This window comes from Myotis yumanensis, unplaced genomic scaffold, assembly GCF_028538775.1.
Source record: "Myotis yumanensis isolate MYYU_CA2020_CCGP unplaced genomic scaffold, mMyoYum1.0.hap1 SCAF_2, whole genome shotgun sequence".
NCBI classification, from domain to species: domain Eukaryota; kingdom Metazoa; phylum Chordata; class Mammalia; order Chiroptera; family Vespertilionidae; genus Myotis; species Myotis yumanensis.
In genome coordinates, this window is record NW_027223753.1 from 211,574,038 (window position 1) to 211,598,698 (window position 24,661).

The following is a 24,661-nucleotide window of genomic DNA, read 5'->3' on the forward strand; positions in this document are numbered from 1 at the left end:
GCCACTCATTGCTTATTTGCATCATTTGGAGCGGAGTCTGCATCCCTCTCCATCTGTCCATTGAATTAGCCCTCTAGGTTTAGCCCTGTGATTGGTCTTCTCCAAGAACCCCAGTTATCTTCCCAGAGCAGAGCCAACAGCCGGCCCGTGTACGGCTCCTGGCTGGCCTCCTACCCCCAGCAGGCAGTTCTCTTGGTTCCCTGCCTCCGAGTGCAGTGAGAAGATGCTGCCCACCTTCACAAAAGCAGTTCCTCTGCCAAGAGTGTGAGATCCAGGTCTGACACCCGGTCGTGCTGGGAGGAGACCTTGGCTGGGACTCAGCATAGGAAACATGTCTCCATTCAGTCCCGGTAGAAAGCTCTCCCTCTCCAGCTAATGGACCCTGACAGGACATAAATTGAACTTGGACTAAAGACTAGGACCAAGGCCATGTACATTCCCCAGTTGGCAATCCTTTCAGATGGTTTCTTCTGAAAGCTTTGCATTGAGCCTGGGTAAACCCGGCACCGTGTAGGACATCAGAGGGTGGGCACTTCCACTGTTCTCTTTAGATGATTAGGTTATAAACTAGCAGGTTACGAGGAGCTGGGAAGCAAGGATGGTCTTGTTTTCTTTTACTTAGAGAACTTTTATCAGAAATGCAAGTAAGAGCCCAGCCGGCGTGGCTCAGTGGTTGAGCATCGAAATGCAAGTAAGATTAATGAATAGGACCCGAGGCTACAACTAAAAGAGCACTCTGGACTTTTTAAAAATATACTTTTAATATTGATTTCTGAGAGGAGGGGAGAGGGGGAGAGAGATAGAAACATCAATGATGAGAGAGAATCATTGATTGACTGCCTCCTGCACACCCCCTCACTGGGGATGGAGCCCACATGTGCCCTGACCAGGAATTGAACCATGACCTCCTGATTCGTAGGTCAACGCTCAACCACAGAGCCATGCTGCTGGGCACACTCTGGACTTTTATTGATGAGCAGCCCTAGGTCTTTCTTGATTTAGTACATCAACATCAGATTTTACAAGTGGATTAAGTTCTAAAGTTAGGCTATTGGGATAAAAAAATGCTTATGGTCAGGATAATACTAAAAATTACTTAATCTTCTAGTAAGCATACTAATAAGTAACTTTAGCAATGAAAACTTAGTGTCATAGATGTGTATGACCATGTTATATTTACAGTGAAAAATGAGGAGTATACGTACAAATGTAACTGGACATTATGCCATTATATTATGCATAAAGTAGGATTAGCATAAATTAAATGCATCTGCAGCAAGTAAATTGTGTATAATAAGAATACTGTGACATAGTGTGAAGGTGACTGAGGATTGGACTTCAAGAAAATTAGGTATCTTCTGGTCTCTACATCAATAAAAATGACCTTGAGCGAGTTGCTTTGTCATTGCCGAGACTTGAACCCTTTTCACCAGTGCCAATCCGAGTGCCCTTTCCCTTACGTCACAGACAGATAGATAACAGCACATCTCAGCGGCATGTCCTCTTCCTGCTCAGCTCATAGCACGGGCTTGAGAACCATGAGAACGGAGGACATGAGAGCAGTTAGAGTCTGTAGGCCGGTCCTTGAATAACAGCCCAGATTTGATTCCCACTCCGGATGCTTGACCCTCTGATGGCTCTGGACAGCAGGGTCCTTTCTGATAGCAAAGATGTCCTCGTAAATGCAAATATTATGAAATTTTCCTGATGAATAAGATTTTTATTTTAAATAACCTAGTAACAGATAAGTAGTCATTTCAAGAAAAACATTCAGAAGATTGCCTCCGGTATAGTTTTACTGGTTCTCATAAAATACCGACTCCGCTTTTCACAGAGAACAAACCTGAAGATCAAATTAAAATGAATATGGCATAAGGACGTCTGTCCATGACGAACCGCACGTACCAAGGCCGTAAACCACACGGCCCAGGTGCACAGTGGGCTGTCCCCCCGAGGTTTGTGTAGGTGTGTTCTGTGATGTTCACACAACAAAATCACTTGAGGACACATTTTTCAGAACATGTCCTGTCGTTAAGCAGCACATGACTGTACATGAATGGAATGGAATCCGTGGAGTGAGCGGATGTGCTTAATTTTCTTAGCTGTCATGGAGCCAACTTGCTGGTGACTTTTCTCATTTTATTAGAGAAATCGAATGAGGTAGATAAGTTAGTACTTGGAGCGCAGATCTAGAATGAAGAGTAAAAGAAAACCTATGTGTAAACAAGAATTCCATAGACATCAAGTGATATCTGCTGTGTCGCAGACATCTCTCCCAAGGCACGGCAAACAGTCTGATGTTACCTTCATCATTTAAAATGTTGGACAGAAAAAAAAAAACCACATACAAAATAAATAAATAAAATAAAATGCTAGACAGAGCCTGGACATGGTGGCTCCGTGGTTGAGCATCGACCTATGAACCAGGAGGTCATGGTTCAATTCCCGGTCAGGGCACACGTTTGGGTTGTGGGCTCGATCCCCAATAGAGGACGTGCAGGAGGCAGCCATCAATGATTCTCTCTCACCATTGATGTTTCCATCTCTCTCCCTCTCCCTTCCTCTCTGACATCAAAAAAATATATATTAAAAAATAAAACGCTGGACAGAGTGCCTCAGGGCCTGGGGCAGGAGGCTCTCTGGCCAGGGCAACATGAGCCAACTGCCCTGGGAGACTTTTCTGCATCAATTTCCATATTCTGGTGTTTTTTTAAAAAAAAAAAATTATTGTTAACACCATTACAGATGTCCCCCATTTCCCACCCTCCCTCGCCTTTGCCCTCCTCCACCCAGCCCCTGCCCTACCCTCCCTGGCCTTCACCACGCTGTTGTCTGTATCCATGTCAATGCATACAGGTTCTTTGCTAACCCTTCCACCTTCTTTATTCAGTCCTCCCCACCCCATCCCCCTGACACTGTCAGTCTGTTCCATGTGTCCGTGCCTCTGGTTCAGTTTTGCTCGTCAGTTTTTGTTCAGTAGATTCCACATATAAGTGAGGTCATACGGTCCTTGTCTTTCTCTGACTGGTTTACTTCACTTAGCATAATACTTTCCAGGTCCCTCTACGCTGTCATAAAAGGTAAGAATTCCTTCTTTTTCACAGCCACGTAGTATTTCATGGTGTAAATGTGCCACTGCTTTTCTATCCACTCATCTGCTGATGGGCACTTGGGCTGTTCTCAGATCTTGGGTACTGTAAATAATGCTCTGTGAACATAAGAGTGCATAGCTTCCTTCTGATTGATGTTTCAGGACTCTTAGGATATATTCACTGGAGATAAGAGTCAAAAGGTAGTCCCATATTTAATTTCTTGAGGAAACTCCATACTGTTTTCCACAGAGTCTGCACCAGTCTGCATTCCCACCAGCAGTGCATGAGCGTTCTCTTTTCTCCACATCCTCGCCAGCACTTGCTGTTTGTTGACTTATTGATAGCAGCACTTCTGGCAGGTGTGAGGTGATACTTCACTGTCGTTCTAATTTGCACCTCTCTGATGATCAGTGACGGTGAGCATGTTTTCATGTCTCTTGGCCATCTGTATGTCCTCTTCAGGTCCTCTGCTCGTTTTTTAATTGGATTTTTTTGTCTTTCTGATGTCGAGTTGTATGAGTTCTTTATATATTTTGGAAATTAACCCCTTATCAGATGAATTGGCAAATATGTCCACCCATACAGTGGGTTCCCTTTTCATTTTGATGATGGTTTCTTTTGCTGTGAAGAAGCTTTGTAGTTGGATATAGTCCCAATTGCTGTATTTCCCTTGCCCTAGGACAGTGGTCGGCAAACTGCGGCTCACGAGCCACATGCGGCTCTTTGGCCCCTTGAGTGTGGCTCTTCCACAAAATACCGACTTCTGCGCATGGGCCACGAAGTTTCAATCGCACTGTACGTGTGCGCCCACACGTGGTATTTTGTGGAAGAGCCACACTCAAGGGGCCAAAGAGCCGCATGTGGCTCATGAGCCGCAGTTTGCCGACCACGGCCCTAGGAGATATATCGGCAAAAATATTGCTACAAGAGATGTCTGAAGTTTTACTGCTTATGTTTTCTTCTAGTATTCTTACCGTTTTGTGGCTTACGTGTCTTTTATCCAAGTTGAGTTTATTCTTGTGTGTGATGTCAGTTGGTGATCTAGTCTCATTTTTCCCATGTGCCTGTCCAATTTCCCTGCATCACATTCTGCTTGATGCTAACATTGAGCAGAACAGAAAGACAGTATCTGCTCTCAGGTCCACGTCACTAATATCAGTACACTTGCCCTAATGCACTAAGAAGTGATCAACCCACTCCATGTCAAGGAACCCTTCTGTCCTTTATTTAAAGACCAAACTCCTCTTGGTATTGGAAACTTTGAAAATTGATTTTACCTTTTTTCAATGCTTGTGATGGGTTCCTCCATTAGGACATTCTTTTGTCAATTTTAAGTTGAGACAAAATAAAAGTTCTTTGTGCTTTCAGTAATCACAGAAACACAGGAAAGAGAACAATGCTGCCTTTTGAAGGAATACCATCAGTCTTGTTTTCCCTGCTGGTCACAATCTAAACTCGAAAATAAGTCCTGTTTTATGTAAATAACAGAATAATTCAGGAGGCATATTACTACCGACTTTCAGAAGTGACGGAAGTGAGAATCCTGAGGAGGGAAGTGTGATTTGGGGGACCTCTGGTGTCACCCCCAGGGGTCTGTACAGACTCTGGTTCCACCCGCACTTGGGCACGTGTCAGGTCAGGTGCGTCCTCCACTTTCTAATGCTCCCTGGTTGGCATACGTGCCCTGAGTTCCTCTGTGTGGTCATTGGCAGGTGCCAGGCACTGGATAAGCCCTTATTGCTGGAGAGAAATGCTCTATGTGGCTACCAAACAGTGTGATATGCAAAGGGCAGCAACATTCACCAAAAGGAGGGACCCAGCAAGAGTAGCTACTCAACAAATGTGTGTTGGTGAATGGGTGAATGAGCGAACGAGTGAATGAATGAAATGGGAGCCACCCTACAGTTTAGAAATTGAGTAAATAGAGTCCCGTTCTGCAGAACATTCCAAGAACCTGTTTCTAACATTCGACATTTGTGTCCCCGGCCCACACACACCCTTGGCTGCCACCACCTCCTCCGCTGCCAAGTCTGACTAGATTTTGGTGACTATTGGCAACAAATCAAAGTTCTTAGCCTCTGGAGATGGTGTGTCCTTCAAGCCTCCTGTCACTCATCATCATTTCTCAAACCTGAATGAAATACCTTCATTGTCCTGAGCACATCTCATTGTCGGATCATGTGCCCACTCTTTATTCCAGACCTCCCTCACTCTCCTAGCCCTCGGTGGACCGCAGTGGTGGGAGAGGGGGGCACATGGCCATACTTAACTGTATAAGACCTGGGTTGTGAATGTTGTATGTAGTGTAATGCAACTCTAAGAAGAGACAGAAATGAAAACACGCCTGGAGGCACTGACGTGAGACTTCCTTTCTGGCATCACTCCCTCCAAAGCTGGGGTCCATTCACCTGGCAAGGCTGTGCTGAGTCCTTGGTGGGGCCACAGCTCTGCTCCGTCCAGCAGGGCACCTGTCCCCTCTGCAGCCAAGCCCCAGGTGCCGCGAGTCCCCTCGCTGCTGGGGGACTTGCAGGGCTGTGAAGGGCTCCAGTCCTATTTGCATCCATTCCCTGTTGTTCTGCAGAGAGCGACCAGGTAATTGGGTTACCGGTGACCTGAAAAAGCAGGGACTGCAGAGTCATTGCTTTTTAGCTAAACCGTCCATCCCAAGTGAGGCCAATTCTCAGCCTGTTAATGACTCCCCAGTGACAGCGAGGTGCTCTGACCCCAGCATGCACCAGGATCCCCTGTTGGGCTCGTTAAAATGCAGGTCACCAGCCCCCGGCCCCCACATGTGTTTCTGATCTCAAAGGTCAGGGTGGGCCCCAGTGTTTCTTGAGCTCCCTCTACACTCCTGCCCTGACAAGCACCCCAGTCCCTCCCCGCAGGGTCACCCTGAGCGTTCTTCTCCACCCCTGGGTCACCTCTGGCTCCTGGGGGCAGTGGAGATGCTGATTGCTTTTGTCGCCCTGTCCTCACAATGGCTGGTCTTCTTTAAGGCTCAGGTGATGTGCCCCCTTCTCTGGAGACTCTCTGCCCCTGTTTGGAAAAGTCACCTCTCCCATATCCCTGTGCTAATGTGCTGTACAAACCTCCAGCTCCGCAAGTGCCACATTGTACTTGAATCACAGACTCACCACAGTGCCCCCACCACCACCACACACACACACACACAGACACACAGGATGCCTCATGCAGACCAGGCCTGGTTCCTGCCTGTGTACACTGAAGAGCAGGGAAGGCTGGGGGGGATGCGAAGGCAGCCCCCACCCCGTAATCAAAGGGAACTGGGACAGGGTTCGTTGCACTTGAGTTGGGAGGAATCCAAAGGGAATTTTCAGTTCATTTTGCAGCGGAATCACCCGGCCTGCAGGAGCGATGCGTGCTCCTGGACTGCGGAATTCTGCAGCAGAGGATGTGCGCTCCCCCGCAGTGCCCTGGCTTCCTGCAAAGTGCAGTCCCTGCGGAGGGCGGGGGAGGCAGGAGCAGGCCTGGCTGCCGCTCTCCGAAGAAGCCATGTCTGTTCTAATCACTCACATCCGAGAGAGGGTGCCCTGCGCATCTGCACATCCCTGCTGGCACCAGCTCTCTCAGGAGCGGAGAATCTGCCTGGGCAGCTGCAGGCTGATGGGGATGGATGCACAAGACACAGGTGCTACTGTTGTCATGGAGATGGGAAGAGACCTTTTCTCAAAGGAAGCGGGAGGGGTGAGGAGGCTGGAGAAAGGGCACTGGGAAGGGTGGAAGAAGGCTTTAGAGCAGCGGTTCTCAACCTGTGGGTCGCGACCCCTTTGGCGGTAGAACGACCCTTTCACAGGGGTCGCCTAAGACCATCCTGCATATCAGATATTTACATGATGATTCATAACAGTAGCAACATTACAGTTATGAAGTAGCAACGAAAATAATTTTATGGTTGGGTCACAACATGAGGAACTGTATTTAAAGGGCCAGAAGGTTGAGAACCACTGCTTTAGAGAGAGAGGGCAGGAGGAAAACAAAGGCCAGGCTGGGCAGATTCTGAGACAAAAAGAAAGAAACCGGGATCGTTCCTGGACCCCAAGGTAAATGAAAGGAAGAGGAGCATTCAATAGGGAACGACACTGAATTCTTAGTGTGGAACGTGGCAGTGAGTAGGCAGGGCCTGCTCTTGGCACTGCAGTCCATCCAGGGGCCCTGAGTGAGGGCCAACACAGGACCCTGGGTACCCTGCGGTCTGGGAAGACCAGCAGGCTCCCGCTTGGAGGGGCTCGGACCACTGACTCCCGGCTGCAGAGTGAAGGGTTTCGGTATATTTTTTTCCACTCGTGAACTTTCCAAAGTCTCCCTTTAATGCGCAGTAAGAGGTGAGATTTGCTGTGAATCTGTAGGTCTGTCTGGAATGATCCTTATTGAAAACATGCATTCCCCACCAGTTGGCTGGGCACGTGAACAAACTCTCTGGAATCCTTGTTTTTAGAAAGAAAAATAAATGGATGACATGGTCCAAATAAATTGGCTCAGAAGAATCTAACAAGCAAAAAAAACACACAACAAAACAAAAACTGTATGGCATTCTAGGACTAGCAGGATCAAAGTTTAGTTCTACGAAGAATGTAATGATTGATTTATTTATGTTTAAATGTTTTTTTTTTTTTAATTTCAGAGAGAAAGGGGGAGAGAGAGAGAAACATCAATGATGAGAGAGAATCATTGATCGGCTGCCTCCTGCATTAGGAGCCCACAACCCGGGCATGTGCCCTGACCGGGAATTGAACTGTGACCTCCTGGTTCACAAATCGACACTCAACCACTGAGCCATACTGGGCGGGCAAGATTTATTTATTTTTAACAAAATATTGAAACCAAGCAGAACGAAACCACCTGTGCTGTCTAGCATAGTTAAGCTAGTTAGAATGGTTTGTGGGAGGGTTTTACCCATAGGGAGGGGGGCAAGATTTCTCCACCAACCTGTGCAAACACATCACAGGTATGATTCATCCCCCCAAAACCAAGGAGCTAAATGTCGGCAAGCAAGTCCCTCCACTTGCAGAGGGTTTTGCTAAACTGGTGACTGTGCAGACGTGTTCTTGTGGGCATTTCCCGCCACTCCCCATGCTTTTGTCTTGGTCTGACTTCATTGCCCCGTGCTGGGATCCGGACTTGGTGTCTGAGGGCGGCTTAAAGCCTCCCAGGGAGCCGGGGCCGGCGTGGCTCAGCTGGTCGGGCGTCCTCCCCTGCACCAAAGGGTGGCTGGCGTTGGATTCCGGGTCAGGGCACATGCTCAGGGTGCAGGCTCGATCCCCTGTGCAGGAGGCAGCCGGTAGACGTTTCTCTCTCATGGATATTTTTCTCTCTCCCTTTCCCTTCCTCTCTTCTTTAAAAATCTTAAATAAATAAAAAAAATTCACAGGGATTCCATTGAAAAATTAGGATCCTTAATGGGTGTAAACCTAATTTTTTAAAAACATAGCCTTTATATTGGGGTCACTGTATTTCATATTTAAAAACCATGTGAAGCCCTGACTGGTTTGGCTCAGTGTAGAGCATCGGCCTGCGGACTCAAGGGTCCCGGGTTCGATTCCAGCCAAGGGCATGTGCCTTGGTTGCGGGCACATCCCCAGTGGGGAGTGTGCGGGAGGCAGCTGATCGATGTTTCTCTCTCATCGATGTTTCTAACTCTCTGTCCCTCTCCCTTCCTCTCTGTAAAAAATCAATAAAATATAAAAAAAATTAAAAATAAAAACCATGTGAAATAGAAGTATCTTTGTTTTAAATTTGACTTTTAGATTACTTTTGCAGGAAAATTAATTGTAATAATTATTTAAATGATTCAAATGCAATTCAGTGGTTTAGGTAAACAAATTCCAGGTAATCAAATTCTCAACATCTAAAAATCTTCATGTGGGATTTCAAAGCAAAGTGAACAGTCATAGTTACTCATGTGAAAACAGGACTGCACAAGCATGTAAAACTCGCGGCCCGCAGGTCGCATGCCTCGTTCATTTGGCCCGTGTGAGCCTTTGAGGTTGACGTGCTTGGCATAGACATTTGCTTATAACAACAGTTAGTCCGGGTCTAATGGTGCCACCTTGACTAAAGCAGCCATGGTTCACATGACAGTCTCATTGATATCTGTTAACATCATGTTAATGCATGAAATCGGAGCAGTTGAGGAAAGCAATGGGAATCCAGGTAAAGGAGGAAACTTACTCTAAAGAGAAATGTGATGTTACTGCTCTTTGTGGAGCTCGGACTCTCACCTGAAGGCAGCTGGAGGCATCTGATCCCAGTGGGAGGTTGGCCTGTTAGGCAAATCCATAAATATTTGCTGAGCTCATTCATGCCGCTGCTGCTCACACCTTCTTCTGCCTTCTCATGTGGACTTCCTCGTGCACCTGTGTCTGCTGGCCAAGGACTAGTCCCGCCCCCCCCGCCCCCCCCCCCCCCCCCCCCCCGCAGCTCCCCTGTCTGCATGCCCAGGGCTGTGCTTCAGGCACCTCCCATGCTTTATCCTATCCCCACCCCTTTCTGTAGGCTCCACCTACCTCCCCTCCCCTTCCGTGCCCACCTGGGGTCCACCTCTTCTGGCTGCTGCGGACCACTCTCCTCGCACCACTTCTGGACGCCTGCTGGCCCTCACCGTCCACTCCCGCACACTAGGACACTTCAGATTTCTCTATGGTCCCTGAAGTGTTTGTTTCCTCTCTCCAACTGGATTGCTAAGCATTTTCAGGGCAGAGAACGCATTTCAGAGCCCTGAGAGATCAAAATCCATGGTTTGTACTGACATACACACACACATGCACACACATGTGCTCACATACATACACATGCATACACAGTCATGCACACATATGCATGCACTCCCACATATAAACACACAAATACATAACACAAATGCACACATGCACACTTACATACACACACACATGTCTATTGACTACCTGAAAGTCTACAAAACCTTTATTACTTTACAGCATCCCTTTGATGGTGTTCTTATAACATATTTGAGAAGAATCTGGTTTCTCTTAAAAGGCCAACATGTCAGCCAAAATTGCCCTGCCTTTGAGGGAGCGGACCCTTCGCCATTAGCAGAGAAAAGCTAACTCGTTCCTCTCCCTGTCCAGTTTAAATCGCCGTAAATGATCCAAAGTGTCACGGGCCTCCCTGTGAGCAGTGGGCTCCCCTCCATATCCAGCTTCCAACCTGGAAACGCCTTTACTCTGGAATTCCCATTTAGAGTGTGAGCCCCAAGAAGGAAGGAGCCATTTTTTTAAATCAGTTCTGGTCCTGGCCGCTGTGGCAGTTGGTTGAGCATCGTCCTGTGCACCAAAAGGTCACTGGTTCGATTCCTGGTTGGGGCACATGCCCAGGGCACAGGTGCCCTGGTACAAGAGACAATTGATCACTGTTTCTCTCTCACATCAATGTTTCTCTCTCTCTCCCTCTCCCTCTCTTTCTAAAATCAATAAAAACATATTTTAAAAAATTCTGTCCCCCAGTGCTGGGAACTATCTGGCCGAGTGCCCAGCTCACTAGACTTTGCTGGGTGACCTGGTGATGGCCGGTGTACGCTGAGACCCACAAACACAAGCCATCTTTCCAAAACACTTAGAGAAGTCGGCCACGGCAGCATGAGGAGGGGTGGAGAGCACAGGCCCGGTGCCAGATCCCACCCTGTCCCTCGTGTCTGTGTGGCCTCCTGTGTCCCTAGGGGCGGAGTGGCGCTGTGTCACGGGGCTGCAATCAGGACCGCCTGCTGCATTCATCCAGGAAAAGGAAGAGCCATAACCGAGAGCAGGCCCTCTACGTGCGGTGGCTTCTCCTGACTCGGTTCCCATGACTACACCCTATTGTTATTATTCCCGTGGTTATTCGATTTCCTTTTTGCTTCCCTACCAAACGGGTGGGTGCTGCTCTCCCTCCCGTGCAGTCTTCTTTAGCATCTTCTTTTCTTTCCTGCACAGGCTCCCAAGAAACATTTGCAAAATGGGATCATCCGAGGCTACCAAATCGGTTACCGCGAGTACAGCACTGGGGGCAACTTCCAGTTCAACATCATCAGCATCGACACCACCGGGGACAGCGAGATCTACACCCTGGACAACCTCAACAAGTTCACCCAGTACGGCCTGGTGGTGCAGGCGTGTAACCGGGCTGGCACGGGGCCTTCTTCTCAGGAAATCATCACCACCACCCTCGAGGATGGTAGGTCCGAGGGGCAGGGCCGCGGCTCCTGGCTTTCCTTCCTCCAGGGTTTGTTCTGGTTGGGGTGCTGGCTCCCCACAGCCTGGCCCCCGCCCTCTGGCTTTGCAGTGATGAGGCAGCTGGCCTGCAGGTGGGCGGGGTCTCCCTGGGGGAGCTTGCCCTTATTAACTCCAGCCCTGCATTGATTGGGTCCCGCCCTTGACATGTCTGGGTTGAAAAGCCAAAATCCATTTCCTCTCCAGCATCTTTCTCCTTCATTTGCAAACAAGAATTGGGCTTTTCCCCAGGGACACCACGCTCTCCCTCTGACTGCAAAAGTCTGACCAGGATGCAGAAATCCGGTTTTCTAAGAATTCCTCCCAAATCAGTGTTCAGGAGGATTTTTTCCTTTCTTTCTTTTTTATGATTGCTTTCTATTTTCAAGCATCTGAGATCAGGGAACACACAGGAGTGGACTTTGGAGCAAATCTCACGGTGCTGGAGCGCCCCCTAGTGACCATAAGAATTCATTCTCGCTTTTCAGGACAGTGAAGGAAACCTAAATGCTAGGATTGGTGGGAGTGCTTGAAAAGACAGAGCACCCTGGTGTCCGGAGGCAGGGCATTGTGGGTGCAGAGATGAGATGTGGGGTTAGCTGCAGGAATGAGTAGCAGGTAGGAAGGCAACAAGCATGCACTGCAATGGTCTCCTGTGCAGTTACCCACGTGATCATAGGTTTGAGGCGTTGCTTTATCAATGCACAATTTCCTCTTTTGAAGAAATTGATGACGTCCACTGAGAATTGCTGACCATTTTTTAGAGAAAGAGAAGTCTTCGGTAACTGGAGACTTAAAGACTGGGGCTGTCTCTCCGCCTTCACAGTCCTTGCCATGTCTGCCCTTGGGTTTATGCTTTGAGGCTCATTTTCCCTTGATGCGTGTGGCTCGGTCAGTATTTCATCCCCTCTCCTACATGCAGCATTTAAGGTTTGCCTAAGCTCCATGTGGGAAAATACTTCAAATAGTTTCCTAACCTGCATCGTGGCCCAGTTTCTCTCCTTCCCCTGACAGAATGTTTTAGTATTGAAAGGGGGCTGTGGGGGCGGATGGGGCAGTAAATGAGCTATGATGACATGCCTGCTTTTTAACACTCTTCAGCCGCTAGACTTCCAGTTTACATCCCAGATATTACTAAAGAGAAGGGACGTGTTGCACAAAGTAGATGAACTTAAAGCCGTAACTCACAGGGGTGGTGGCACGTACAACAGACAACACTGGCCTTCACTCACACAGTAAGAGCAGGCGTGTTCACAGCTCCTCGAGCCGGGGATGGCCTCCTTAGAGTGAAGTGGCTCATCTGGAAAGAGAGACGGTGGCAGTCTATTAGGACATGTGCATGAACTCATGATAGTCTACTGAGTCGCCCATAATATTTGCACAGAGGGGATGGTGCTCAGTTTCCCTTCATTCCAGGAATTGAGTGCAATTGTTTTCTTTGGCTTGCGCATTGATACTCGAAAGTAATGTTGCTCATTCAGTACTGGTATTGCTCTGCTAATAAAACCACCCACCGTTATTACAGACGCTAATTATTTCATTGCAGTGCCCAGTTACCCCCCTGAAAATGTCCAAGCCATAGCAACATCACCGGAAAGCATATCAATATCCTGGTCCACACTGTCCAAGGAAGCTCTGAACGGAATCCTCCAGGGCTTCAGAGTCATTTACTGGGCCAACCTCATGGACGGAGGTAAGAGGATGAAACGGCGGCCTTGCGTTTCCCCCAAAAGAAATGCAATGGAATTTGCAGGCCCGGGTCCCAGTGTGGGTTCAGGACATGGTGGGTGTGTCTTTATCATTGAACAGTTTCCTCTTTCCCTACGTCCTTCTGTTCCTATCTCTCAGCCAGCATGTTAACAGGTGTGTGCAGCTCTTGAAGGCATCGGGTCCCCAAAAAGCAACTGGAGGTGTAAGAGGGGGTGGCGCTTGGGAAATCCAGGCCTAGGTGTGTTTTCCTAATTATAAGTACCTGTGTCAAACCTCTGCAGGCAGCACCAAAAGCTTGGTCTGTATTTAGAAAGTTCTAGGTGATGTAGATGCTAGTAGGTTGACCTCTTATTCTCCAGCAGAACTCAGCAGGGAAACTTCCTAAGTTCCCGTAGTTGGCCTCCCAGGGGGATCAGAGGAATGGAGGGTGCCTGAGGGGGATGCCGTCGCCCCCTGAGGAGCCATCATATCCATGTCTGTGTCCTCCTCCTCCTGTTTCTCCTCCTCCTCCTCCCCTTCCCCCTCCCCCTGCTTCTTTTTCCTCATTCTTCTTGTTTCTTTATGTTTGTTTTTCCTTTCAAGTTTTAGTACAGAAAGTCTCCTATTTGGGCAAAGTACCTGCTCAGGTGGTGGCAAGATTGAGACCAGATGTTTTTTAGGTCAAATACATGTGGGCGACTTTCCTCTCAGATGGTGGGTGTCTCTGAGCCAGGCTGATCACCCCTCTGTGAGCATGACAGGTGGCCACCTGCATTGTGGCCCTAACAGAAAAGGCCTCCTAGGTCTGCTCACTGCTTGGGAGCCAAGATTTTGGAGACACACACCCACATCCTCCCCTGCTGTCCTTCCCCAGCCTCCTCCTGCACCCCTGCCCTCAGGCCTACCTCCTCCTACACCCCTGGCCTCGGGCCCCGCCTCCTCCTGCACCCCTGCCCTTGGGCCCTGCCTCCTCCTGCACCCCTACCCCTAGGCCTGCCTCCTCCTGCACCCCTGCCCCCGGGCCCTGCCTCCTCCTACACCCCTGCCCCGGGCCCCGCCTCCTCCTGCACCCCTGTCCCCCGGCCCAACCTCCTCCTGCACCCCTGCCCTTGGGCCCTGCCTCCTCCTGCACCCCTGCTCCTGGGCCCTGCCTCCTTCTGCACCCCTGCCCCCGGGCCCTGCCTCCTTTCTGGCCTGGGGTATCTTTCAGCCCCTCGGAGTGGGTGTGGCCTCCTGGTGCACACTCACCTGAGTTTGAGCAAACACAGCTGAGCCCCCAGATACAGCCCGCTCCTGCTCAGGACCTGGGCCTGCTCTGCCAAGCAGGTGAACGGGCCCCAGGGGGCTCTCCTATTGATCCCAGAAGGGAGGAAGAAGACATTAGCAGAATGATGGCGATTTGCGCAGTCACTAGCAGTGTCCACACCTCAGCTAGTTCTGTCTGTGGCCAGTCTTGCTTCTCTGGGCTGAGGATTGGACTCCGTTCCGCTCCATGTCCAGCGTAGCCCCTGCTCAGCTCCAGGCACTGGGAGGCATTCTGTAGCGTCGCCCGCTCGTCCTGCAGCAGACAGGGTCGCTGAGCATCGGTGCTGGACTCGTCTCCACACTGAGGATGCAGCACCGCCAGGGTGTTCCAGACCAAGGAGGAGGGAGGATCTCCCGAATGTAGCCCCACCAGCCCCCAGTGCACAGCCAGTCCCCGGGCAGATTCAAGTACATGATTCTCCCACAGCTTCACTTTCTCCTCCCAAACATGCATCTGTAAATCCCACAGATGTAAAGTTAAAAACAACAAAAATGTGCCACAGTGTCTATTGTATGGCGGTAAAGCTATGGGGCATCATTGCATAGACCTGGTCTGGTTCCTACTCCTCGTCTTGGACAAGATAAAACCGAACCCCTAACACTCCCCTAAAGACAGTGTGACACTAAAATTACTCCAGTTTTCTTCTTCTTGGAAACGTTTCCAGAATCCAGTAGTGACTCTCCATTCAGATTTTCACACGTCACTCATTCGCCAACACTGCCCATTAGTATCTAAGTCCCATGATGGACGATGCGGTTTAAATGGTTCCGTCAACTTTCTGCTCTTAAAGGTTGAAAAACCTGGATATTCAAACACATAAACTTAATAAATAATGCTTGGGAATGCAGCGTCCCCCAAATGCGTTTAGTCGCCGTATGAAGATCCAAGTGATGTGCTTCATGTCCAGTGTAGAAGCCCTCCACTTACCTTGTAGAAGATGAGAGAGAGACCCTCAGAACAGAAACCTGCTCACCAGCACTCACGCCTCACCTGCCACCTACGGGAGGTGACATTTGTGAATGAGCAGGTAATTCCATGGAATTCCTGGGCGCTTTTGCACAAACTCCTCAGGCGGTGGTCCTGAGCTTTCCACGGACACAGAACATGTAGTGACTTAGAGATCTATACCCACTGATCCTTGAGGACATGTCGCGCGCACACACACACACACACACACACACACATACACACTCACATGAGCTCACACACTCACTTGTGCACACACTCTCATACTCACACTCACACATGTGCACACACTCATACACTCAGTCACACATGTGCACACACTCATACACACACTCACACATGTGCACACACTCTCATACACACACTCACACATGTGCACACACTCTCATACACTCAGTCACACATACTCTCACACTCACACTCAAACACACACACACACACACACACTCACACACACACACACACACACTCACACTCACACACACACACACACACACTCACACACACACTCACACACACACATGAGCTCACACACTCACTTGTGCACACACTCTCATACTCACACTCACACATGTGCACACACTCATACACTCAGTCACACATGTGCACACACTCTCATACACACACTCACACATGTGCACACACTCTCATACACTCACACATGTGCACACACTCTCATACACTCAGTCACACATACTCTCACACTCACACTCACACACACACACACACACACACACTCACACACACACACACACACACACACTCACACACACACTCACACACACACTCACACTCACACGCACACTCACACACACACACACACTCACACTCACACACACACTCAGGCCTGGAGAGGCTGAGGTTGTTACCACCACTGTGATTAGCAATTGCCCCAAAAGTTTTCAAAAATCTGTGTAAGACAGCAGTTTGCTGCTGCTAATGTGATCGGATAAAATAAAACTGGTTAGTATATCTTTGATAGCGTAGGTTAAATCACAGTATGCCTGTGAACTGTCTGAGTACTTTATCCTAATCAGAAAGTTAAGTAACTTTGAGACCCGACAGAAGCAATTCCTCTAGGATTGCTAGGAAGCTGCACATTCTGAAAGGTCCCCACTTCCATCGGAATCTGAGCTACTTCTCAGCCCTTTTGTCTTCAGGACAAAAACAGTGGATTCTAACTGCAAGTAACATGCAGACACCCCCGGGGCTCTGGCCGCGGTGGTGGGCGCCTCCAGAGCAGTTACCCCTATTGGTTTTCTGCCTTAAAACACTTTGAGAATGAGCGGGGGTATAAATCAAGACATACAACTCTCGTTTTAAAATACAATTTTAAAAATCATTCTTGGTAAAAAGAAGTAGTGTGACTTCTGAATATACTGTGTATATTCCTTTCCTATCATTTTACTCTGATAACAAACTGAACACTATTCTCTCCTTCCCATATATCTGCTTTTAAATGACCCTATGGAGCTGGGAGAGGTGGATGACAGGAATCCATGGTTAAGCCATAAAAAAGGAAGCGGAGCTTTGAAAATGGGAAGTGACGCCTGCTGCCTGGCATTTGGCTTTTTCATGATTTCCCTCCTATTTCCTCCACGTCTGCTGATGGAGGAGGCCCTGCTGCCAGGGAACACGCTTCCCGCGGGAGGGAGGGGTGTGCGGGAGGGAGTGGGTCTGGCAGGCAGAATCACCCGGGGATGATTTTGAACAGGGGCTTTGACTGCAGTCATATTCCTGTTCATGATAAATGAGTTTGAAACAATACGAACCCCAATATGAATAAACATGCAAATATGAATTTTAATTAGCATTGTAATTTATGAGCAGATGTGATTCTTGGTGTAATTGCCGCTCTTTAGAAAGACCAGGTGTGCCCTAACCAGTTTGGCTCAGTAGACAAAGCGTCAGCCTGCAGACCAAAAGGTCCCAGGTTCGATTCTGGTCAAGGACACATACCTTAGTTGAAGGCTCCTCCCTGTCCTGGCCCTGGTCAGGGTGTGTGCAAGAGGCAACCAATCACTGTGTTTCTCTCACCTCAATTTTTCTCTCTGTCTTTCCCTCTCTCTTCCACTCTCTCTAAAAATCAATGGAAACATCCTTAGGTGAGGATAAATAAATAAATATAAAAAGACCAGGCGCCCACTGGCCTTCTCCCTCGCACCACTCCCTCCTCCTCACGCTTTCTCAGGAAAAGCCCTCCCCGGCCACAGCCTTCTCCCACCCCCAAGGTCAGAGCCCACTTTCTCTGTGGGTGGAGACCCCCTAGCCCCTTCATAGAGAAGAGCAAACAAATCACAGAGGCCCCAGGAGGTCAGATGATTTAGTCACATTCTCATAACTAGGTCCTGGCAGGGCCCAGTGTAACCCCTCCACCCCTTAGAATCTAAGGCTTAGATGTATTTTCCCTGAGTGTGTGTGTGTGTGTGCACTCATATATGAGCATGTGTGTGCATGTGCATATGTACAGGTGGGTGCACATGTATGTAATCTTTGGCATAACGTAGAAATCTCTAAATCTGAAAAGATCTTATGAGATCTATACTTAACACTTTTTTTCATTAACGTTTGGGTTCTTTATCCTAATCCAACTGACCCACATTAAACATGTTCAGGAGAATGAACATCATGAATGAATAATATGACAGGAAGAGACCTGGTGGTCCCCCAGGACAGACCCTGCCTTCAGAGGGGAGAGTCTTTAACCCTGGTGGGTCGAACAGTTGTTGGCTATCTGAATGCAGAATGCCACTTCCATGAGCAAACAGTTTTCTCCTTTCCACAAGCATCTGTTGAGGCTTCCAAACTGTGGCCCCTCAAAATCTGCATCCCTGTGGCCTCCCCAGAAAACACTGGGGTAAAGGTGTCTGGGGGGGGAGGGGCTGCCTTTCTTGTCCTGCTTTCTCCCCCCAGCAAAGCGTACTGCCCACAGAACTCATCCACTGTCTGTTCCAGGTGCCGACAGGCCTTTAGCTCATGTTCGGGTCCAAGGCTGTGTCTGTGCCCCAACGCCCCTCATTGCCCATTTCTGCACTCCCCTTCCCACCCTCGCCGCACACAGGGCTCCCGGCGTGTGCGTGACAAGCCTCGGCCTCCCCCACGCACTATTTTACATTCAGCATTTCTCCTGTGTCCCCGTCAACTCCTCCATTTGGTGATGATCAAAACCAAAAATTAAAAAGCACATTCCACAGTCATCATAACTACAAATAGGAGGTCATTCACCTCTGAACTGCTGTACACTCTTCTAGAAGGATGGAGAAAAGAAAGGCAAGGATCGGGAAGAGAAAACCAGGCCGAAAGCCCATTTAATCCGGCCGGTGTGACAGTCCCACAGAGTGGTCATGGCCGAGTGGCTGGGATTGTGGGCTGTGGCGTTAGGCCAGGCACTGTGGTTCCACAGCCCATGCTCCCGGCCGCTGCGCTAGCCTCCGTGACCTTAGGCAAGGTATTGATCCCCTCTCTGCCGCAGTTTTTCTCCCATAAAATGTAGGAATAATAGAATTCATGTGATGGTTGAGTTAGCACGTGTGCCTAGAAGAGTGCTGGCACCCAGGCTATCTGTACTGAGGCAAGAAAGAGCAGGAGACACAAATGGGCAGCCTTATTGCTTTCTAAGTGGATGCACAGTGGCCTTCATTCTAGCCAGCCACCCAAGAAGGAGCCCCCTGGACCTCCGCCTCGCGCCATTCTCTTAGTGAGGGCACACAGGTGGCAGGCGGTCCCAAACCTTCCATGAATGGCCACTTTCCCCGGGAGTGAGTCGTGCTCGGGCCTCTCTCTCCTGCGCTGGCTCCTCTGTAGGTGGCTCATTTCAAAACCTGAACCCCCCTGGAGGTATTAACACATCACTGAAAGTTTTCTCAAATTGCCACGTATCATATGCCTGCGAGCAGAGAGCATAACGTCCCACCTTTGAATATTATTAGCTGATCCCACTCCAGAAAAGGAAGCGTTTTTAGCTGAGGCCTACCTTCTGAGACATCAGTGTGTCACTTCTGCAGGCATGCTGGAGGGTTCGCTCCAGGTGAAGGAGTTGGCTGGGCCACCTCCTCTCAGCTCAGAGATAGGGAAGAACTTAGGTGCTTCAAGATACATGCATTTGGCCTTAGCCAGTTTGGCTCAGTGGATAGAGCGGACTGAAGGGTCCTGGGTCCGATTCCGGTCAAGGCCACATACCTCAATTGCAGACCCTGCTCCAGGAGGGGCACCTGTGGGAGGCAACCAATCAGTGTGGATGTTTCTTGCTGTCCCTCCCCTTCTCTTCCATTCTCTCTATAAATCCATGGGAAAATATCCTCAGGTGAGTATTAACAACAGCAACAAAAGATACGTGTGTTTTGACTCAGAGTAGGTTTGAAAAACAAAAACTTGCAGAGCTTTGTATTTTGAGATGATGCTTGGTTGTCGTGATGGTATGACTGCGGACACGTATGTCCGAACTCACTGAAATGTACACATTAAATATGTGCAGTTTTTTAAAAAATGTAATTGCAGTTGACATACTGTGTTACCTGAGTCTCAGGTGTACCGCTTAGGGGTTAGACATTCATGCACCTTTCGAGGTGACGAGCATGACAAGCCCAGTGACCATCTGTCACGTGCCTGGTTATTGCACAGAAGCTTCTTAACGAGCAGTCAGAACTGTATCCATGGAGGAGTGGTGTGGCCCTCGGCTTCGTGGGTCGGTGAGGGGCCTTGCGTGAGAGCCGCTGCCCGAGGACATAGTGGGAGAGGCCACGTGGGGCTGGCCTGGGTGTTAACACTTAACCTGGGTGAACTGCTGTTTTTCAGACCCAAGTCCCTGGCAGTGTGGTCCGAGTGAGCTTTTCCACTTGAAAAGGCTGTGCACTGTCCCTTTGGGTGACGTCAGGGTGTGACACACGGAGGTGCGCGGCGGCTGGCACTAGACATCATGCACCGCGCCGGGAAGGCGCGTGCCCACACCACGGTAACAGGTCGTGTTTTCTTGTCCTCCAGAGCTGGGCGAGATCAAGAACGTCACCACCACGCAGCCTGCGCTGGAGCTGGACGGGCTGGAAAAATACACCAACTACAGCATCCAGGTGCTGGCCTTCACCCGCGCCGGCGACGGCGTCAGGAGCGAGCAGATCTTCACCCGCACCAAGGAGGATGGTGAGACGGGCGGTGTGGGTGGACTGCTCAGTTTTTATTGTTTGTTTGTTTGTTTAATATATTTTTTCATTGATTGCAGAGAGGGAGAGAGAGAATCCTTGATTGGCTGCCTCCTGCACGCCCCCCACTGGGGATGGAGCCTGCAACCTGAGCATGTGCCCTGACTGGGAATTGAACCTGACCTCCTGGTTCATAGGTCGACACTCGGCCACTGAGCCACACCAGCCAGGAAGCTCAGTTCTGTCTGATAGGCCAGGAGACATAGGAGGCTCCTGCCAAGTGGCAGCGTTCCCGGCCTGAGCTGTTGTTGGGAAAGTGGGGTCACGGGGCGCACCTAACTCCCCAGCCCAGCCCGCGCTGCCCTCCCAAAATCCGCCAGCAGGCTTCAGGCCATCTGCTTCCTATTGTCTTTGTTGATTTACCCATTGTCTCTCTCTTCCCCTATAATTTCTTTTTGGCCAAGTATTATTTTAAGCAAAAGTGCCTTTTATTCCCAGAGCGGTAAGGCTTGCTGTACCTGTTTTGTATGCCATTAGAATAAATTTAGGGTCTCTTCAGCCATTAGGTATAAGCTCTGATCCTTGACATCCTTCCACTTGGAAGTTACGTCAAGGTCTAAGACCTATTATTCTGTGCCAGCTTCAGAATCACTTTAGAATAAGCCCTTCGTTTGAGAGCTTCATGCTAATTTTTTAAAATTTCTTGCAAGAATTCATGATGGCTTAGTAAAACTTTAAATCACCGTGCATTTTGTTTCAGACCATTAGTTCTTGCCGTTTCCCCTCATTTGGACGTGGTTATGTGACTGTTTCCCAAAGCTACCAACACTACATGACAAACAGTTCTTTGTATTATCCTAAGGGAAACCCTGCAGGGCCTGGTTCAAGCCAGTTTGGAGAACGGTTCAAGTTCTAATAAGTATTCTAGGAATCATGAGAAAAGTAGTCTCCACCTTCACAAAGGAAGGAGCAACTGATGTCAAATTGATCCCCATGTGGAACCATCCAAATCAGAGCCCAGATTTATACCAGAGAAAGGGTCGAGATGAGCTCAGGATGCCTGAGTCCTGTGCTAGTTTGGCTCTGGGATTTGTTTGTCTTCTCTCCAGGACTCTTGTTCCCCAGGCTGAGCGGGGTGGGGTGGGAGTACCATCACCCATCGATCAGGACCTGCCATGTACTGGCAGGTTTGGTGTCTGTGCAACCTGTTCTCCACGTAGAACATCTAACATGCTCTTGCTCCAGCCCATGTCCGTCCTGTGGCATCAAAGCCAAGGACTCATGCACCGAGGCCTGGGCGGACTCTTCTCTTCAGCATTTCTGTCTCCTCACAACATGTCCCTGACATCCACAGCCTGCTGTCGTCCACCTCACTCAGCTCTGAACTCAGCAAACCCGGCCCTGCTCCCCCAAGCAGTCCCATCCCTCCACCTCACGCATTATTCTCACTGTCTCTCTAGCCTTCCTGTACCATAGGGCCCCCACACAAGTTAAGCCTTAGTAGCTTTCACTTTTCTAGAACACTTGAGCATTCCTTCCCAGGAATGTGCAGGTGTCAGCCGGTTCTGCTCAAAGAAATCGGATTATTTAGAGAAATCTCAGGTCAAAATGCACCGCCATGAGGAAGTCACACATTAATAGAGAGATCTACAAAGAGTGAAGACAGCTCTGGTTTAATTTTTAATAAAAGGTAACAGATGGAGAGCCATGTCTAGATGCTGCCCGTGGGACTCCGGGCACCTTATCTAACCCTCTCTGACTGTCTGCATGTACGAAATTTCCATAACGATCAGACAGAATGAAATATAAAAAGTGGAGTGATGTGTGCAAACACCTAGTTTGACACATGGTGGGATGGTCCTTGACACTAGATGTTTGATTATTTGATCTCAGCTCCTTCAGAGCAGGGGCGGAGCACTCTTTTGCATTGCTAAGCAATAACACGAATGTCACTGGAATTATTATTTAAAGAGCAAGTGGATCAGCAACAGGAATCTTGACACCTGCAATTTTCAGAAGAATGTACGAAAATCCAATAAGAAGGGAAGGCTTGCCGAAACCGGTTTGGCTCAGTGGATAGAGCGTCGGCCTGCAGACTGAAAGGTCCCAGGTTCGATTCCGGTCAAGGGCATGTACCTGGGTTGCGGGCACATCTCCAGTGGGAGATGTGCAGGAGGCAGCTGGTCGATGTTTCTCTCTCATCGATGTTTCTAACTCTCTATCTCTCTCCCTTCCTCTCTGTAAAAAATCAATAAAATATATTTAAAAAAAATAAATAAATAAGGGAAGGCTCTCCCAACTCCTCATTGACTGGTGGTCATTTCGGATCAATTTTTAATTAATCCTCCAGCTTTATAAATCATGGAGCTCTGTCTCAAGACTTGACCCTGAGACCCAAAGTCTAGTTTGTCCATCGGGAATTCTCTGCTTTCGCATCCGGTGCTGGCGGTGTATGGAGATGGTAGTGATTGTGGAGGGCCCTGCCTCGGGTATACCCGTTTCCCCAGGGTTGGGGGCCATGCGCGCTGGTGCCTGGGACAAGCAGTGATGCAGAACTGAATGTCAGTGTTTCCTCGGGATAAACCATCAGCAGCTTTAAAGAGGAAGCAGAGCAGAGATTAGGTGGAAGGAGAGAAAAACTAGTGCAATAATGACATGATCTCCCAGGTTCACATGAAAAGCTCACTGGCTTAGAAATAGTAAAGAATTGTGCCAGGCACCCTTCTAGGCTCCGTATCTAATGCAAATAGACATGTGGGCAGTTTCTAGAACTGCATGCAATTTTGAGTCTGATTGAAAGAAGAAATAAAAGCTAATTATGCTTCAGAAAATTAAGAATATAGATCCTGTTTATTACTCTGCTATGGGGTCTTATAGTTTTGAAGTTTAGAATGCATTGTCAGCTTCAATTAAATTATGTAAAGATGTAGATAAAATTCCAGTAAAATAATAATATTCAATATTTATGAAGCTCTTCCTCAGTAAAGCACGTGCCCCTGCCTGGGCCTGGTCACCAAAGCCAGAACAGTGATCGTGGCAAACGCAAGGCTGAAGGAAGTGTAGGTACGGCACTCACTCAGACTCCCGTCAGACTTCAGACCAAGGCAATAGTTTTTCAGAACCACAACTTTGATATCTGACGTTGATACCTTAATTAGAGGCCTTAACTGTCTATGCATGTTCTATGTTCTGTAACAACTTACCACAAACTTAGCTCCTTAAAACACACACCACTCATTTCCATGGGTCAGGGTGTGGCTCTGGGTTAGCCGGGTCCTCTGCCCAGGGGCTGTGTTCTCACCTAAGACAGGTCACCCCCCCCCAACAAGCTTACTGGCTGCCAGCAGGATCGGCCTTATGGTTTTAGGGCTGTGATCATCTGAGCTCCCAGAGGCCGCCTGCCATTGCCTGTCCCATGGCCCCTCCATGGCAGGGTACCCTTATAGGCTCCAAGGCCAGACAGAAAGAACGCCAAACCCTAGAGGATCATGTAACCAGGTCCTGGGGTGGGAGAAGAGGCCACTTCCAGGGGCTGAAACAGCACCAATCCAGGAGGAGCCCACCCACCGACTAGGCATGCCCAGAGGAGGTCTGAAGGACCCCCACCTGCACATTGCTGAGGGGGACAGAGGGGTGGCAGGAAGGGAGTTCTAGGTTCCGGCTTCTGCAGACAGGAGGTAGCTGTGCCATTCCCTGAGTGGGGGCCAGAAGGAGGTCAGGTTCGGGAGAGGAGGTGGTGAGCCCTGCGGGGGACCTGGCAGATTTAAGGTGCCTGTGATCGGAGTGGAGGTGTCCTGCAATGGGATTGGGAGCGATCACATCAGCAGCACAGAAGGGAGGGCCAGGCGACTGGGAGAATGAGGAAGAATGGTTTTCCGCAGCTGCCTCTTCCCTTCAGCCCGTCAGATCCTGGTCAGACATTCACTCAACAATGGGCACGACTCACCAAAAATGCCAACACTTGCCTAAGCCTCTGTAAGAAAAAGCACTTTACTGAACTGTCATCTGACAACAAGGAATGTCTTAAGAAAATATCTCCTAGACCAGCAGTTCTCAACCTATGGGTCGCAACCCCTTTGACGGTCGAACGACCCTTTCACAGGGGTCGCCTAAGACCATCCTGCATATCGGATATTTACATTATGATTCATTACAGTTATGAAGTAGCAACGAAAATAATTTTATGGTTGGGTCACAACATGAGGAACTGTATTTAAAGGGCCAGAAGGTTGAGAACCACTGGCCTAGACA

At 49.1% G+C, this 24,661-nt stretch overlaps 1 protein-coding gene across 1 annotated transcript in view; it reads left to right on the plus strand.

The window, feature by feature from the left end:
- Positions 1 to 24,661, plus strand: part of DSCAM (DS cell adhesion molecule) — a 469,770-nt gene that overhangs the window by 370,284 nt on the left and 74,825 nt on the right. The window contains exons 18-20 of the mRNA XM_070403791.1: positions 11,039 to 11,279; positions 12,861 to 13,007; positions 20,256 to 20,411. Coding sequence (XP_070259892.1) covers positions 11,039 to 11,279; positions 12,861 to 13,007; positions 20,256 to 20,411 — 544 coding nt within the window. The remainder of the gene's footprint in view (positions 1 to 11,038; positions 11,280 to 12,860; positions 13,008 to 20,255; positions 20,412 to 24,661) is intronic.